The 19,590-nt window shown below is 40.4% G+C and overlaps 1 protein-coding gene across 1 annotated transcript; it reads right to left on the bottom strand.

Moving 5' to 3' along the window:
* Positions 1-700: 700 nt before the first annotated feature.
* On the bottom strand, positions 701-19,075 carry LOC135547136 (solute carrier family 40 member 1-like). The gene is made up of 8 exons (XM_064975845.1): positions 18,745-19,075; positions 18,536-18,603; positions 17,271-17,430; positions 16,878-16,993; positions 13,132-13,258; positions 12,501-12,746; positions 6,381-7,031; positions 701-5,516 (listed from the first exon to the last, which is right to left on the bottom strand). Exons 1-8 carry the CDS (start codon positions 18,776-18,778, stop codon positions 5,194-5,196), a joined length of 1,725 nt encoding a protein of 574 aa, XP_064831917.1. The 5' UTR covers positions 18,779-19,075; the 3' UTR covers positions 701-5,193.
* Between the last annotated feature and the right edge of the window lie 515 nt (positions 19,076-19,590).

Here is a 19,590-nt window from a genome sequence, read left to right as displayed (position 1 = left end):
TCGGCAATGTCAGGCCGGCCATAGGTCACTGTGCTCCTTATTTTTAAAGAAGGGGTTAATTTAGCAGGAAATATGGAATAAATCGGAACTATTAAGATTCTATTTTGTATGTTGATGGTTCTTAAGATCAGTGTGACATTATCTGAGGAAACAAACTCAAATCTTCTGCATGTTTGTTTTATCTGGAGTCTTAGTTAATTTAAGTAGACATTGGACTTCTTAAAGTGCACTTTTCCCCTTAAACCCTCAAGGCCAGGAGGAGCGTTTGTAACTGTTGGGCAGTGTGTCAATATAATGCACTGGGCCTCTTAGAGAGCTTGTGAGCAATTGGGGGACAGGCGGCGCTGATGCAAATCCAAAAAAGCCAGTCGACCTACTGGTCACACGGGTCTGTTCTGCCCAATCTGTCACTCATGTTGTGGGAAACCAGGTCACTCTTTGTCTTTCGCCTGCAAGCACACAGGTCTAGATCATACAGCTCAGCTTAGCCAGTCAGTCCATTTAACACTGGCTGTCAAAGGGGCTTCTGGGGCAAATTAGGGACTAACCCCTGTGGAATTTGAACCTGCACAGTGGCGGCCTGGCCAGAGCTAGAGAACTGGGGACTAGGAACTGACTGAGGGGGCCTCTTAAAATGGCTGCAGTCTTCTTATACAGTACAATGATTTGGTTCCTGTGATAACATAAAACACCAACGAGACAGTGTAAAGACGTTTTATTTATTTCAGAGCTCATGCAATACAAGCTGTATAACTGTCCTCCACTCATATGAAGTGAATATAGTTCTTGCATCCAAACATCTCAATTTACGTTGCAAGCTGTGATTACATAATGATTTCACAATGATTCAATATTTTGTTTTAAACAGATTATCTAACAATGCTTTTTCTGTATTTAACAATGATGGGAGATTATGGACAGTACATTATGGTCCATTGGAACAGTGTACTCGTGATTTTCTTGGTTTATGCATTAGGGCTGGGAATTGCTAGGGACCTTACGATGTGCCAATACGAAATGTATTGCAGTTCTCATGATTCCATATGTATTGTGATTTGATGTTCCAAACATTTAGCTCACTATGTCTGCTGCAGAGAGACGAGAGCATGAGAAAACAACTAGTTTTGATCTGTCAGGGAAATAAGTCCTGAAAATATTTTGGCTCGCTGTTTTAAAAAGATGCTATAGGATGAAAAATACCAGAGTTTTGATGCAGGTACAGCCGACCAGGACTAGTGTACACTACATACAGTAGCAAAAAAATAAAAAATATTTAACTGTAACAATCAACAACAAAATCCCATTACTATTATGCATGAGAGCATTGCTTTGTAAACACGAGGCAGAGAAATTTCACAAATCGTTCAGAAAACATTTATTTGCTAATTGAGAAGTTAACACTTATATAAAAACATTTAAAAACAAGACCAACATTTAAAGACGACAATCTGACAATGTTCAACTACAAAAAATGTACATCCAGTACAGTGTATCAAATAGTCTATCAATTGACGGCAATTGTTATATTAAAAATATAAAATTGCCTTGTATGAAGTATTCCTGAATTAATGTTAAGAACAAATGCGCTGTTATTTTCTGGAGAATGTGCTTACTTTACATTTGAGGGGTAACCCATGTCAAACATCAACATAGAGCTCAGTTCCTGCCATTTCTCTACAGAACACCAGCTGCAGTTCCACAAACCTGCAGCCCTGTCTGACTCTAGCTCTGGGCGGTGTATTAAAAGGCTCTTGTAGGCAGATGTAAAGAAAGGCCTCACTGTTCTCTTAAAGTGCTGTGCCTATTCTCTGCACCAATCCTAATATTTTCATAACAAAATCTCAGCCATGGTTTTCATGGGCAGAGGTAATAACCATTGTCTATTGTGAACATGTGAGTATTAGTGAGTCAAACCACATAAAAAAAAGGCCTCTGCAAACATTTTAGTGGTGTTGGAGAGCTCCAAGAGCTACAAACGTACAGTTCTGCCTGGCAACCACCTGGTTGGTGTAATGGCAGTCCTTGGCCAGCTGAGACAACCTGAAGATGCTGACATTCTACTCTGGCAAGTGAATATGAGGTGGGGAGGTCTGCTTGACTTAGGGGGGAAGAGAGGAAAATCACAGGTACACTTGGGAGGGATTTTGAAAGCCGCCCACAGGAAAAAGGTGGTACGGTTTTTCATGCTCACCTTGTGTCTGGGTTTACGATTGCGCTGTGTGTATGCATTTGTGGCAGAGCTTAGCGTAATGATGGCTCGGTATCATGGGCCCGCCAGGAAACTAAAAGTCCTTCAGTTAACCTCAAAGTGGGGAGGCAGGAGCTCAGCCATTATTATGGACATAGTACAATCACTTAAATTATTCATACCCCTTGACTTATTCCACATTGTTACAGCCTGAATTCAAAATGTTTTACTTTTTCCTCTTCGCCATCTACACAATACCCCACAATGACAAAATGAAAACATTTATATATATAGTTTCCGTAAGTATCCATACCCCTGTACCTTTTGGCAGTGATTACAGCTGTGAGCTTTTCTTGGTAAGTCTACGCTTTCCACGTCTGGATTGTGCAACATTTGCCCATTTTTATTATTTTCAAAATTCTTCAAGCTTTTACAAATTGGTTGTTGATCATTGCAAGACAACCATTTTCAGGTCTTGCCATTTGATTTTCAATTAGATATGTCAACTGTAACTCGGTCACATTCACCCTCTTCTTGGTAAGCAATTCCATTGTAGATTTGGCCTTGTGTTTTCGGTTATTGTCCTGCTGAAAGGTGCATTAATCTCCCAGTGTATGTTGGAAAGCGGACAACCAGGTTTTCCACTGATTTTGCCTGTTTGGCTTCATTCTGTTTCTTTTTTGTTGTTGTACTATCCAGTCCTTAACTATTACAAGCATACCCATAACATGATGCAGCCACTACTATGCTTGAAAATATGGAGATTGGTACTTTAATGTATTGGATTTACCACAAACAACACAACTATGTTTTATTCAGTACAGGCTTCCTTTTCACTTTGTCAATTTTGTTTGTATTGCTGTTGATCCATCCTCAGTTTTATCATTTCACAGCCTTTAAACTAGTGGTTTTAAAGTCACCATTGGCCTCATGCTGAAAACCCAGAGCGGTTTCCTTCCACTACGGCAACTGAGTTAAGAAGGATGCCTGTATCTTTGTAGTGACTGCGTGTATTGATACACCATCAAAAGTGTAATTAATAACTTCACCATGCTCAAAGGGATATTCAACATCTGCTTTTTTTTAAACATTTTTGCCCATCTACCAATAGGTGCCCTTCTTTTTGAGGCATTGGAAAACCTTGCTGGTCTTTGTGGTTGAATCTGTTTGATATTCACTGCTCGACTGAGCGGCCTTAAAATGATTTGGATGTGTGGGGTACAGAGGTGAGTTAGTCGTTTAAAAAATTATGTTAAACTCATTGTACACAGTGAGTCCATGCGACTTGTTAAGCACATTTTTACTCCTGAACTTATTTAGGCTTGCCATAACAAAGGGGTTGAATTCTTATTGACTCGACATTTCAGCTTTTCATTTTTAATTTGAAAATGTGAAACAATTCCACTGACAATATGGGGTATTGTGTGTAGGCTAGAAACACAATCTCAATTTGAAATCAAGCTGTAACACACAATGTGGAAAAAGACAAGGCGTGTGAATACCTGTGTAGGAATCAATTATGACAAATAACTAGTAGTTTACATTGTTATACTATAGTTAAGAGAATTGCGGGGAGGGGGTCGAGATCTTAAGTGTACACAAGTGTCTACAATAGCGTTAATGAGCTTATACAAGTTTCACTGTCACTTCACATCAAAAAATATTTGGAATGCTCAAACAAAATGTAACAAACCGGTTTTCCCCTCACTTCCTTTAAGCTATATAAGAAGGTCCACTTTGGTCATTGAGTGCGTTGTTAATGTTTGTTTTTTAATGTTTTTTGCACAGTTTTCCAGCTGTTTGCTATAGCTAGTACATTAGCACCAACGTTGGGTGAGAAAGACAATAGTGGTGACACATTGAGAATATACACCTGAGTGTACAAAACATTAGGAATACCTGCCTAATATTGAGTTGCACGCCCTCAGAACAGCCTCAATCAGTTGGTGCATGGACTCTACAATGTGTCAAGCGTTCCACAGGGATGCTGCTCCTCCAGTGCTTCCCACAGTTGTCAAGTTGGCTGGCTGTCCTTTGGGTGGTGGACTATTCTTGATACACACGGGAAATTGTTGAGCGTGAAAAACCCAGCAGCGTTGCAGTTCTTGACACACTCAAACCGGTGCACCTGGCATCTACTACAATACCCCGTTCAAAGGAACTTCAATATTTTGTCTTGCCTAATCACCCTCCATGGCACACACACAATCCATGTCTATCTCATGGCTTAAAATCCTTCTTTAACCTGTCTTTGAAGTGGATTTAGGTATCACCAATAAGGATTGTAACGTTCACCTGGTCAGTCCGTCATAGAAAGAGCAGGTGTTCCTAATATTTTGTACACGCCATGTATAGATAAACATAAGTATTTGCGTTCCTTGAATAAATACAATTGCATAACCCTTATAACCATGTATTAAAGAGAAATGAGCAAGAACTGATCATCTAAAGCATTAATTACTAAAGCTGAAATAACAAATGCTACACAAATTATTTATAGCACCAATAAACTACTGAGAAACAAATGGCTTCAAAGTGGGAATGGGAATCCCACGGCTGATGCAGAGCTGTAATGAGATGCAAACAGCACTAGCACATACTTGAGCAGTACCCAGCTGTAACCGTAGTAACTGCAAGTGGCAATACCTGCAATTTTCCACATTTTAATTTAGCTTTTAAGCTGAATGCATGACAAGACTGCACATTTTAAATATTGGAAGTAGGGAAGTGGTATTTTTGTGACACTTATGACCTCATGATCTGGGTTGTTTGTCTGAGAGAGACTCCTTCTCTATGTCTGCGGCCGCACTACCCTCCCTCATCGAACGGTAAATGCTATCTACAATGACAAAGGACAGCACCTGCTAGGGTAAGGCGCAAAAGTAAATACATTAGTCCTGCCGGGGCTACAAGCATGTTTAGGTTGATGACTAGGGGGCTGGAGGAGAAGGGGGTATTTGTACTGCAGGCAGAGCTGTAAGCAGGGAAAGAGTCTCTTTAATGGGTTACACCGTGGTGGGAAGCAAGGAGGGAGAGCCGGGGAGGGCCTGAGTCTGCTGCTCTGGAGAGCAGCAGAGGAAGAGGCGCCGCCCGAGGCTCTTAAAGGCAAACCTGAAGTACATTATGTGGCCCATAGCCACGAATGAGACGGAGAGGATGACGAGCAGGCCGAAGGCCTCTGGGTTGGGCGCCAGAATCACCATGATGAAATGCAGAAGGTCTAGGAGGTAGTTCATGGAGTTCTGGACGCCGTTGATCAGTCCCCTCTCCGACTCGATCACATTCTCTTGGATGAGCTGGGTCACGGTTAAGTCAAAGGACCATAGACCTGCAGAGGGGATGACGGCACAGCAGTCATTCAGAATGGCATTTTTACGGCCACATAAAAGCAATAGAAAAATAACCATAATGATTTCATAATCATAGTGATTTAATAATCATTATCTACTATCAAAGGCTGGCCGACTGGAGCCGACTTCCCGCGAAGTGGTGGCTGCTGCCTTATACCAGTGGTTCCTAAGCTGGAGAGGTCTGATCTCAATTTTTTCATTTTTAAATAAATAAATATTTCTAGCCAAAACAGAATAACCAAATGTGGGGTCTGTGGAAAAAGTTTAGAGGGTGCAATACAATGTCATATTAATCTACAATTTACCCATAGAGGGATGGCCTGGGAGGCTCACAGTGATCCACAGTTACTCCATTTTCAACTCAGTACTTCCTGTATTTCCTTCCTAATTTTAAGCTTTAAAACTGCAAAACGTTCTTTCTACCCTATGGCAAAATCTGTAGAGTTACAGGAAATTAGCCTCAAAATTGGCTACGAATGAGACGGAGAGGAAATTAGCTGCTAAATTGCACATTTTCTCCGTTGGGAAGAGGGAGTCTTTTAAAAAAAAAAATCCCAGGGCCCGAGACTTGGTTAGTCTAGCCATGCATGCACTGCAGCAGTCCTAGTAAAACTCTTTGTATGCTATTTTTAGCGCATTCTAAAGTTGGGAGTTGTGTTCTGATTTTGCTATCGCAAAAGGGGTCCCCGCCTCCATAACGTTTGGGAACCCCTGCCTTATACAACAAAGTTCATGCGCTACGGAATGATGTGCCGCATTGTTTTAGACTTCTGTGCCAGCGTAACTTAACATAGTAGCACTCATTGAGTTCTTTTCCCAATGTGGACTTTCGAGTAACTCACCAATTCTAGCAGCAATGACCCCAGAAAACAGCAGGCTGACTGACATGTAGGACTGCAGAGGCGGCAGTTCCTCGGTGGGCGGCACGGTCGAACTATTAACCGGCAGACCCTGACCATCGATGGTTAGCACGCTAGTCGGGTAGGCGGCCTCCGGCAGGGCGCTGCTCTTCCCAGTCAGGTGGCTATAGATGTCCTGGAAAGGCGAGACACTGAGGTCAAAGGGGCTGCCCGGTGCGAAGACGGACGCCACGCACAGCATTAGGCAGGAGAGCTGCACCACACCCGAGATGAAGCCTGTGCGGATCAGGCCACAGCTCTTGCGAACCCAGGTAAAGGCCACCGTGCCACAGATGCCCGACACGGCTGAGGCGCCCATCAGCAGGCTGAGCACAGAGCCGTTGAGGCCCTGCATGTAGGCATAGCCTGTAGTAATGCAGTCAAAGCCCAGCACTGTCATGTAGAGGAAAGCCAGGGACATGCCAGCGAAGAAGATGGACTGGTTGTAGTAGGCCACCCAGCCATCGCGGATGGTGCGCAGGGGCTCCGCCATCTGGTAGCAGCAGCCAGTCTTCCTGGGAGAGTCAGCCTTGACGACAGCAGTCTCGTTCATGAGCTGGGAGCCCTCCACTGGGCCCTGGCCGTTCTCTAGCTCTGCAGACCACAGGAAGAAGAGCAGATAGACATGAGTTTTTGGGCCACACACTACACAGATCAGGGCCCGTATCCACAGTGTCTCAGCAGGAGTGCTGACCTAGGATCTGTCCATTTGAATCTTAAGCAACCTGCATACGCATTATTTAAAGTACAATAGAGCAGCATAGCTACTGTAATAGGTCAAAGCTGCGGGCTGGAAAACCTTGGAAGAGCACGGGTGGAGTAGGCATTGTGCTGCTCATGAATTTCTTTCAGACTAATCCCTACTTCTCTCACTTAAACTCTTTTTCCCATGGTGATTACACAATTTCTACAACATTTCCACATGCAAAAGGTATTTTTAAAAATGTGTCTCAAATTAGGGTGGCAGGGTAGCCTAGTGGTTAGAGCGTTGGACTAGTGACCAAAAGGTTGCAAGTTCAAATCCCCGAGCAGACAAGGTACAAATCTGTCGTTCTGCCCCCGAACAGGCAGTTAACCCACTGTTCCTAGGCCGTCATTGAAAATAAGAATTTGTTCTTAACTGACTTGCCTAGTTAAATAAAAAAGGGCCCGGTTTCCCAAAAGCGTCTTAAGGCTAAGTTCATCATCAGAACCTTTGTAGGTGCATCGTTAAATCTCTGATCGTTACTGAAATTGCACTTAAAACACTTATTTACAGATGGCCTCTGACCACTCATTGAACAGCTAACTGGGATACATTTTTTGCCCTTGTGTCACTTTATACACACAATATTCTCAGCTAAACATAGATAAACACATTGATTCTATCTCTATGACCACAATAACTTCTGAACGAAGCTTACTACAGTACAAAGTTGCCAATGTCTTTGCAATTGTTATAAACCAGCAAAGCGTATAAAATAATCCATGACTGCCTTAAAATGAGTAGAGTAAGTAAGTAGAGTATAGGTCTATATATTTAAATCAATTTCATGTTCAATTGAGTTATATTTTGCTAATTGTAAGCAGTCTACTTTTTGTCTCAATTTCATGGATTTGCAGGCTTAACGTGCACAATGTGTCATTCATGTGCATAGCCTAAATATTCAGTGTATAGCCTAAGCATTGGAATAAGCCGCCTAATTATTTGCAGCCATAGGTGATCATTTCTCTCTAGGAGCTGATCCGTTGCCAGTACCTAATGTTAAGGTACGATTTGAATGGAGAACGCTGATCCGAGAGCAGCACAGCCTTTCTTTCGATCCTATTAGGATATTGACATGCTCTAACACTTATTGAAAGTTTTCCCTACGTGGTGTTTTGGGAAACGCATGCAAGTTCTTTGGCCGTTTATAGAAACGATGGATTGTTATAACAGTCTTAAGCTTAAGTTCCATCAATATCGGGAAACCAGGCTATTGTCTATATAACCTGGCTATTGTCTATTTGCATTTATGCAAAACACATGGATTCTCCCTTTTAAAAAGGGAGGGGGGTGAATATCGACAGCTGCTTTACATTATAAGCAGATACAAGTTCCTGTAAGTCACTCTCAAAGTACTGAATAAATTGGATGACTGAGGAGAGCCTTCCAGAGCCCCCTCCAGTTTTTTACTTGTTGATGGCTACTTCCCACAAAGGGAACCTACACCGACGTATATTTTTTCTGGCCTTGATTTCATCGTCCACGGACAGGACTCCCTAAAAACACGGCGCTTCGATACAAGTTACTTTTTATAGCAGGTTAGGAGAGCATTTTTCGCTAACCATTAACCTAATTATTCTAACCTACTGCTACGAAAAAGTTGATCCACAGGCGGTAGCTCTAACCATTACACTATGAACCCTAGTCTTAACATATTGACATCGACAGACCATTTTAAAAAGGGACAGTCAGGAATCGTTTGTTCCAAAATTATTTTGTTCATTCATTCAGTACTGATTGAAAGTTTATTTATCTTGCTTTGTAAAAAGACAGTTTAAAACAGTTGATTTGTTGAAAACACTCCATTTAACCTGTTATGGCTGCAATCCCCCTAACGGGATAAGAGTCATCAACTACCGCTGAATAGCATAGCACTACATACAATGAATATAAATATTTATAGTAATATTTATGAAATCACAAGTGCAATATAGGAAAACACAGCTTAGCCTTTTGTTAATCCACCTGTCGTGTCAGATTTTGAAATTATGCTTTAATCCAAGCGTTTGTAAGTTTATCGATCGCACAATAAAACATTAAGTACACTTAGCATCAGGTAGCTCGGTCACGAAAATCAGAAAAGCAATAAAATTAATCGTTTACCTTTGGATGTTTTCACTCACGAGACTCCCAGTTACACAACAAATGTTCCGTTTGTTCCATAAAGATGATTTTTATATCCAAAATACCTCCATTTGTTTGTCGCGTTATGTTCAGAAAAGAGCAGTCACGACAACGCAGACGAAAATTCCAAATAGTTTCCATTATGTCCACAGACACATGTCAAATGTTTTTTATAATCAATCCTCAGGTTGTTTTTAAAATATATAATCGATAATATATCAAACGCAAATGTCTCACAGTAGGAGAAGGGAAAAACAATGGCTGTCCAAATTCTGTTGCGCAAGCAAAACTCATGTGACCACTTGACGCGATGACTGCAACACCACTAAGCAAGGGGCACCACCAAGCAAGCGGCACCATGAAGACAAAGGAGCTCTCCAAACCGGTCAGGGACAACGTTATTAAAAAATATCTGAAACTTTGAACATCCCACAGGGCACCGTTAAATCCATTCTTAAAAAATGTAAAGAATATGACACCAGAACAAACCTGCCAAGAGAGGGCCACCCACCAAACCCACAGACCAGGCAAGGAGGGCATTAATCAGAGAGGCAACAAAGAGACCAAAGATAACGCTGAAGGAGCGGTAAAGCTCCACAGCTGGGCTTAATGGAAGAGTGGCCAAAAAAAACAATGTTTAAAGAAAGAAATAAGCAAACACGTTTGGTGTTCGCCGAAAGGCATGTGGGACTTTTTGGCCATCAAGGAAAACGCTATGTCTGGTGCAAACCCAACACCTCTCATCACCCCGAGAATGGTTTTCCATCGGCAGGGACTGGGAAACAGGCCAGAATTGAAGGAATGATGGATGGCGCGAAATACATGGAAATTCTTGAGGGAAACCTGTTTTAGTCTTCCTGAGATTTGAGACTGGGACGGAGGTTCACCTTCCAGCAGGACAATGACCCGACGCATACTGCTAGAAGCAACACTTGAGTGGTTTAAAAACTTCTTATGACTGTAGGAGCAGTATTGAGTAGCTTGGATGAAAGGTGCCCAGAGTAAACTGCCTGCTCCTCAGTCCCAGTTGCTAAAATATGCATATCATTATTACTATTGGATAGAAGACACTCTGCAGTTTCTAAAACTGTTTGAATGATGTATGTGAGTATAACAGAACTCATATGGCAGGCAAAAACCTGAAGAAATACAAACAGGAAGTGGGAAATCTGAGGTTGGTCGATTTTCAACCCAGCCCCTATTGAATACACCGTGGGATATTGGTTATGTTGCACTTCCTAAGGCTTCTTTAGAAACTTGTTTGAGGATTCTACTGTGAAATGGGACCGAATGAGAGAGAAATGAGTCAGAGGTCTGCCAGCAGTCATGCGCTGGTCACGCGCATTTCACATGAGGTAGCTGCATTCCTTTGCTTTTCTGAAGACAAAGGAGTTCTCTGGTTGGAATATTATTGAAGTTTGATTGATTCCATATATCGTTTGACATGTTTCTACGGACAGTAACGGAACTTTTTGACATGTCTTTAACTAGGGAACGCGCTTCATGACTTTGGATTTGTTCACCAAACGTGCTAACAAAAGTAGCTCTTTGGACATAATTAATAGATATTATTGAACAAATCAAACATTTAATGTGGAACTGACTTAACCTGTTAACCTATGACTTAACCTGTTGCGACTCTAGGGGCAGTATTTTAAGTTTTGGATAAAAAACGTTCCCGTTTTAAACGGGATATTTTGTCACGACAAGATGCTCGACTATGCATATAATTGACAGCTTTGGATAGAAAACACTCTGACGTTTTTTTGAAAGCGCTTCATGTCAATGACTCCTTATATGGCTGTGAATGGGCTACGAATGTGCTTACACTTTCTACGTATTCCCCAAGGTGTCTACAGCATTGTGACGTCTTTTTACGCATTTATGTTGAAGACTAGCCATAAGGGGCTACATTGTGTATGTGGTCACCTGATGGCTCTGAGTGATTCTCGCGTAAAATACAGAGGTAGCCATTTTTCCTTTCACTCCTACTGAAAAACCAATTGTCCCGGTGGATATATTATCGGATAGATATTTGAAAAACACCTTGAGGATTGATTATAAACAACGTTTGCCATGTTTCTGTCGATATTATGGAGCTAATTTGGAATATTTTTCGGCGTTGTCGTGACCGCAATTTCAGGTCGATTTCTCAGCCAAACAAGAAGAACAAAGGGAGCTATTTCGCCAAAAAAATAATATTTTGGGAAAAAAGGAACATTTGCTATCTAACTGGGAGTCTCGTGAGTGAAAACATCCGAAGCTCATCAAAGGTAAACAATTTAAGTTGATTGCTTTTCTGATTTTCGTGACCAAGTTACCTGCTGCTAGCTGGACATAATGCTATGCTAGGCTATCGATAAACTTACACAAATGCTTGTCTTGCTTTGGCTGTAAAGCATATTTTGAAAATCTGAGATGACAGGGTGATTAAAAGGCTAAGCTGTGTTTCAATATATTTCACATGTGATTTTCATGAATAGGAATATTTTCTAGAATATTTATGTGCGTTGCGTTATGCTAATTAGGGTCAGTTGATGATTACGCTCCCGGACCCAGGATGGGGTGTTACAACAGGTTAATGGACAGAAATGAGCACATGAGAGTAATTTTTAAATTATAAATGTAATCAAAACTGTTACACCTACAAACATATTCAGTCCGGAAGGTGATGATCATGATCAAGTCTAATGATCACTTTATGGACACTAGTCTCGTTCTCATCTGACGCCTAGATAGATATTGAGCTAGGTCGGGGCAAGAAATGTTATTTTTTTCCTAATGTTAACGACCCTGTTATCTGCTATGTGATTCTCGGTAACGGCCGGACTGCTTATGATGAGGTGGGGGTTGTTTTGTATTGCCAAGTTGATTTGCAAAGTTTCATAGACATTGGTGTCACATTGGCTTAGATATGATCGTAGGGAGATTTTAATTTAATATTGAGCTTTAATCAAGACTAATTCATTGTCATCTATAAGGCAAAACGGATCCTAGCTCAGCGCTCCTACACTGAGACACTTTGTTGATACGGGCCCAGATCTCAGCATTTAGTCTTTCTTTAAAAAAAAAAAAGATTTCTATTTGGTTTACATTTTTTTGTTGCAATATTTCACAAGAACACTGATGTTAAGACATGATATCTATCAGTGATGTTCATTGATGTTTCAGAGAACTGGAGGGCTAGAACATACCTTTTGGGGAGTTCAGTCGTTTCAGTTCCTGGTAGTCGTCTTTCTTGACAGCCTTCATGGCCAGTGCTGGAGTTTTCTGGTAGACTTTCCACAGCAGACAGTACTCCAAGCACATAGAGCACAGGTTCCAGCCGACAATGAAGCCGCAGCCAATAAAGTTGGAGCAGAAAGCCATGATCTGGCCCACCAACATAGGCGCCAGGATGTTTGTTAGCTGATCGATGATCCGTACTGTGGCATTCATATCTATTGAAGAAGAGCAGAATTATTTTATTGTCCATTATCCACAGGAAAAGCAAATTCATATGACAGGGATTTTTATAGATTTCCTGAAGGTCAATTGACTTCAATGGTGCAGGTAAGCAAACTGTAGCACATAGCTCTGGTTATTGTGAACTGTGGGTCTTTATGGCTTGTGAAAAAATTCCTTTGAGATTAGATGTTCGGAAGTGTTGCATTTTTACTGTGTTAATCTGTTTGATAGCGTTTGTAAACCAAGGTGAAACTGGGGAAGTTATAAAATAACAATTAGTGATTTGCTTTGGTTGGGTTCAAAGTCACGCCACTGCAAGGAGATAAATGCCCGGTCACGAGGCCAATCGCTTGGTGATGGTTTCCCAAGGAGACTGACCTGCCAGCTTGCTGCTGTCCTGTCCAGCCACAACCACCACCCAGTCTCTCTGGATGGTAATGGACATGGCAGTACTGGCCAAGTTAGCAATGTTGGCAATGGAGATGACCAAGATATAGCAGCATGTCTGAAAACCATGAAAACAAAAACATTATTGATCGCTTAGGTAAAAATCAAAACATACAAGTGAACTTTATAAATTTACTTTTGAAAAATCGAAACATGAACAAAGTTTCCAGTGTGATATTTTTGGCCTCAACATGTGATCTTACTTTCTTTTTTTACTTTTTTACTTTTTTTTTTAAATGTGTTCATCTTTATTTTAACAGGGTGTCATGGAGACCAAGTCTCTTTCAAATGAGCCCTGCACAATACAAAACACACACTTGAATACAAAATATGATAAAAAAAAAATATATATATATATATATATATATATATATCTTCACTTAGAACATCCCCCACTATTACTCTAAAGTCCCTAAAGGGCATTCAAGCCTCCCTTGCAACATATTCCACATCTGTGGAGCATAAAAACTACAAGCTAGTTTTATATATATATATTTTTTTTTATTATCATATTTTGTATTCAAGTGTGTGTTTTGTATTGTGCAGGGCTCTCTACCTAAATCAGAAGCCACCTTTGGACCCTCTAGCACTATGCAATCCTGTGCTCTTGTCAAGGTCAAAACAATAAAATGCAGTACGAGTGTCAGATACATCGAAAGTTTCTACAGGAGCACTTTGCAAATAAACAGAAAGGGAATGCTGCTCTCTTACATACAAAGGCCCAACCCACCTTTTGATAATTCCAAGGGTACAATAGAAAACGGCATCTAGAGGTTAAAGTGTGGAAGCTGCTGCGTGCATGTAGATTATATCCCCGTAATCTAAAACAGACATACAGTAAATGGCCTAGACAACTTCCTTTCTATTATCAAAAGACTACACATGCTCTATTTCTCTTTTTTTATTTAACATTTTTATTTAACTAGGCAAGTCCGTTTTAAGAACAAATTCTTATTTACAATGATGGCCTACCCCGGCCAAACCCGGACAACGCTGAGCCAATTGTGCGCCGCCCTATGGGACTCCCAATCATGGCAGGATGTGATACAGCATGGATTCGAACTAGAGGTCGACCGATTTAATTGGGGCTGATTTCAAGTTTTCATAACAATCGGAAATCTGTATTTTTGGGCGTCGATTTTGCCTTTTTATTTATTTTTTACACCTTTTATTTCATCTTTATTTAACTAGGCAAGTCAGTTAAGAACACATTCCTATTTTCAATTAATGCCTAGGAACGGTGGGTTAACTGCCTGTTCAGGGGCAGAATGAAAGATTTTTACCTTGTCAGCTCGGGGGATCCAATCTTGCACTTAACTAGTCCAACGCTCTAACCACCTGGCTCACGAGGAGCCTGCCTGTTACGCGAATGCAGTAAGCCAAGGTAAGTTGCTAACTAGCAATAAACTTATCTTATAAAAAACAATCAATCAACGACCTTCGTTGCTCCAATTGTGTACTTAACCATAAGCATCAATGCCTTTCTTAAAATCAATACACAAGTATATATTTTTAAACCTGCATATTGAGCTAAAAGAAATCCAGGTTAGCAGGCAATATTAACCGGGTGAAATTGTCTCTTCTCTTGCATTCATTGCACGCAGAGTCAGGGTATATGCAACAGTTTGGGCCGCCTGGCTCATTGCGAACTAATTTGCCAGAATTTTACGTAATTATGACATAACATTGAAGGTTGTGCAATGTAACAGAAATATTTAGACTCATGGATGCCACCCATTAGATAAAATACAGAACGGAATAAACGTTTTGTTTTCGAGGTAATAGTTTCCGGATTTGACCTAAGGCTCGTATTTCTGTGTGTTTATTATAGTTAAGTCTATGATTTTATAGAGCAGTCTGACTGAGGGGTGGTAGGCAGCAGCAGGCTCGTAATAGTCAAAGGTATATGGTTTAGAGAGATAGTCGACGCGTTATCATTCCTATAATAACTTGCGGCTGAACTTGAAAGGGGTTCCTTCGTTATTTTACCGTTCATGTCTTGAATGTCTTGATCTACTTCAAATAAGGTCTGTGTTTCGTGCAGGCTTAAACCGCCTCGGCGTTTTGATACCCGTGTAAATCTCACTAGGATAAGGTAACGTTTGTCAAAATATTTTCATAAATCCACTCTACAAAAAAAATGATCTTCGCTTATATTTAGCCAATATTGATCAGTTACCTTGTCCTATGGATATCTACAGTTATAAAATTGGCAAGGTGGTGTAAGCCTACACGAAACGCAGACCTTATTTTAAGTGAATCTAAAAATATCCTATGGAATAAATGAATGAAGGAACCGCTTTTCAGATTTTGCTAGGTGTCATGGGAATTATGACTCGCACTTTGGTAGTCAATTCTTACCATGTCCATTATTAAAATAGGATTTCCTGCATATAGAAATGAGTTTTTGATTTCAACATTCATCACAGGTAACTTAAACTCTATTTTTATTCAAACAGTTGAGAGTATTTGTCCCCTAAGCAGACTCTTCAGTATCATTGTCACTTCAGAGCTGTGTGTATGTTTTACAGATGGCAGAGAAAAGCAGAGCACCAGTGTGGGACTATTACATGGAATTGGCACCAGGGAAAGCAAGGTGTCTTATTTGTGATAAAGATGTAAACATGGGGTCTGCAACGGCTAAATCAAAAAATACCACCAACCTGTGGATTCACCTTAAGAACACCCATCCAAAAGCCCATATGTATTATATTAAATTAAAATAATAATCGGTCGACCTCTATAGCTAGCACTTACACGACAACAACGAGAAAAAAACTACTATTGTTCAGCTTAGCATACTATCAGCCAGTGTAAGAGTGAAACAAACAGGCCTGCTGTTTTTTGTTGTGTATATTATGGTTGCAGCTGTTCTGGCCAGAGGAATACAGATGGATTGGCTCAACTGGTTAAGCAGCATTTCTAGACTTCACATGACAGCCCTAGAAGAACCCGCTGACTACACAGTCATGAACAAGACACTCAATCTCCTGTTTCTCCCCCATCTCCAGAAACACACATACCAGAGAACTTACAGCAACCCCCTCTCTCAAAAACCAAGGGCCCCTTCACAAAAACAAGATTTGTCCCACAATGCACCACGTGAGAGACACTTTCATGATCCTGATAGTGTAGCAGCCAGCAGATTGTAAAATTCGCTATTGCAACAGTCTTATTTTATTAACAAAAAACAAGGCCCAGCATTTCTTCCTTGGGACAAAGTCTTGCTGGACAATGTAAATTGAATCTGCTCATTTGGACCCGATCTACACATTCAACCAAAAGAAGGAGCCCCTTCAAGAAGCCAAACATGTTTCCTGGCAAATCTTTGTGTAATCTTAAGAATCAAACAATTTTCTCTTGATCGCAACTCATGCAAGACATGGCTTTCTGTTTCAAATGCGAGGTAATTGAGTGAACTCGAGGTCTGAGTATAAAATACTGATGTCGCTCATTTCAAAGGCATAGTGAAGAAAGCTTTCAGACATTATTCAATGTGTAGCCTAGGCTACTGTCCAGAGGCTGAACTGATGTGTAAAGGTTGTTTTAAATTACAGATCATATTAGACGAAGGTCACGTTGTACTTATCAAATGGGTAAATGCTTCTGCTGCAAATAACCATTCAATTCTAAGTTTAAAATGACAGTATGAGAGAGTTGAGGCAATGGAATCTTACCAGAACCCATCCATTATATAACTCTGATAGCTGTTCTTTGAACTGGAAAACCACCATCAAGAGGATCCCACACAGTATGACGGCACAGTTCTGGACAACCAGTGAAGTCTGGGCCACTATCAAATTAGAGGACAAGCATTAGAGATGTAGGGTTGGTCATAAACAATTGATTTATGAAGAAATCACCAAGACGCATCAAGTTATTTTAATGGTCTCGAATAGAGAATCATTCCAATTTCCATCTAAATCAACACATTCCCCAAAAGTTCTAACCCAAAACAAAATTAACGATTTACTAATGTTTTGAGACTGTATATTGCTTATTCATGTTCTCTGTATTCAGTTCTGTTCAGAAACACTGACTGTAGAGTAGGCCTACTTATGGCTACATACCTTTGAGTCTGGGGTTTTTATCCACCCAGTCACCGATAATGGCTCCGAGCAGCAGGACTGACCCTGCCACCACCAATCCGTACACAGCCGTGAGCAGGAGGCTATTGCCATACAGCCCCACCAGAAATACAGCTACAGCGAAATTCCACATACGATCTCCCTACAAATACATGCATGTTACATTGTTGTTTCAACCAGCAACCTGGTTTCATAGCTTTGACGTAACATGGAAAATGTAAATCTGGCACACTAAAGTTATTATGATATGTTACGTTTGGTATGGTTACATAAGGCCCCCCCCAAAAGTTGGATGGGTGGGTGTATAATGTGAATGTTTAGCAACCTAAAGGTTGTGAGTTAGAATCTCATCACAGGCAACTTTTCAACTACGTACTACTTTTTTTGTTACTTTGTAACTACTTACCATGTTAGCTAACCCTAACACTTTTAGATAACCCTTTAACCTGACTCCTAAACTTAACTCTAACCTTAACCCCTAGCCTAGCTAACGTTAGCCATCTATCTAGAATTCGTAACATATCATACATTTTCCAAATTCACACCATATAGTATGTTTGGCAAATTTGTAACATTGTACATTGTTCTAATCCGTAACATATAATACGAATTGTCATTTGCAACATATCATATGAAATGGGTGCTGGACCGCCACAAATGAATACACACCATACGAAACGTAACATATTATACTAAATGGAGTGTCTTGGATTTATGTACAGAATAACAAGAAATGCTCTGAGACCAGGTTGCAACCAGCTGTTAAAATGTACTGCACAGTAGGGCTACAGTATATGGATAATGCTTGCAGAAACATGATCCTAGCCTACTATCGAGCCTATATAAAGATTTCCTATATAAATTAATAATGGTCTACTGTCAAGGACTGTACACAAAAGAAGCATGACCTTAATAATGCAATTACCTGATTTAGAAATACCATGACATAATAAATATTGTATAGACCATCGCACATTATAAGGAAACATTCATGTGTCTAATGACGTGCCATTGGACTTGATCAATGTCTTTTTTTTCAAGAAAAATTTACCCAAAGAGATGGGAAATAGCCTATATACATATTCCCGACGTGTGTACCTATTCTAAAACATAAATAAGCTATAAGATTTTGTCAAATGACCCAACTATGATGAGTAATTAGGGTGATAGCCTACCTAAACATTATTTTAAATTAATGGTTTACAATGGTTGTGACATTTTGTATTGGCTACTTTTGATTCACTTACCCATGTGGAGAGGGCATGTCCAAGGTAAATAAGAAACTTTGGCGATGTGAAGAAAGATTGGACAGATTCTGCAAGGGAAATTATGTTTGAGATTCTTTGTTGATAACGGAACAACTGTGGTCAATAAATCGGCAGTTGTCAATACTTAATCAAATATTCAATTTGAATGAGTCCTTTTTAAAAGCACTGAAAATATCAAATTGACCTACCACAATAACGTTTCTTAGGTCCCGCGTTATCCATTTGTATTTTTTTTTCTCAAAATAATTTAGTCAATATTTATTTCCCTTTGTACAGGCTTTCGATGCAGGCGATACTCGGTTCATTGAATTTTCGATAAACCCACTCCAAAGCTCCCCTTTCTCCTTTCCAAACTTAGCTATCACTGTAGCTGAAGTTGGAAAGATATATATTTGCCGAAAAGCCTTGTTAGTTAAAATGCAAAACAATAAAATCTCCTGGACGGCTCCAGCAGCCTTCTCTCGTCCTTTCTGCACTGCCAACAGTGTTTTTGTCCCCGCGGTCCCCTGTCAATATATCTACAGCAGAGATATTACAGAAAGGTGGAGATATGAATACCATTTGGCAATAAATGGACCCCAGCAGACTGCCGACCAATCGTGTTCACGTTGTCATGTTGGGTCACATGGTTGCTAAACCAATCGTCACACAATTCCTTCTCAAATTCGGGGTATGAGTCGAGAAACGTGCCTATTTTCCGCGGAAGTACGCAATGTCACGATTCCAAAGCTATACAATATTACAGATACCAAGTAACGTATCTAACGTCTTGGATAATACTTGTAATGTTGTGATTCTTGTTGACGAAATTCATGCAAATGTTAGATTTTTTGAGATAGCGTCCAGAATGCATTGCCATAGTTGGGCAACGTACACTATAGGCGGTAATACGATTCCAATGGAGTTTACCATCTCCTCAAAAGTATCTCTGCATTACAGTAAGCAGCCAGAAGCACACAGCACAGTCCAGTCGACGACTCGAGCACAGCGTGATGCATATATAAATAATCAATGTAAATGCTTTCAAAACAAAG

Source organism: Oncorhynchus masou, chromosome 10, assembly GCF_036934945.1.
Source record: "Oncorhynchus masou masou isolate Uvic2021 chromosome 10, UVic_Omas_1.1, whole genome shotgun sequence".
NCBI lineage: Eukaryota > Metazoa > Chordata > Actinopteri > Salmoniformes > Salmonidae > Oncorhynchus > Oncorhynchus masou.
This window is presented reverse-complemented; position numbering and strand designations above follow the sequence as displayed.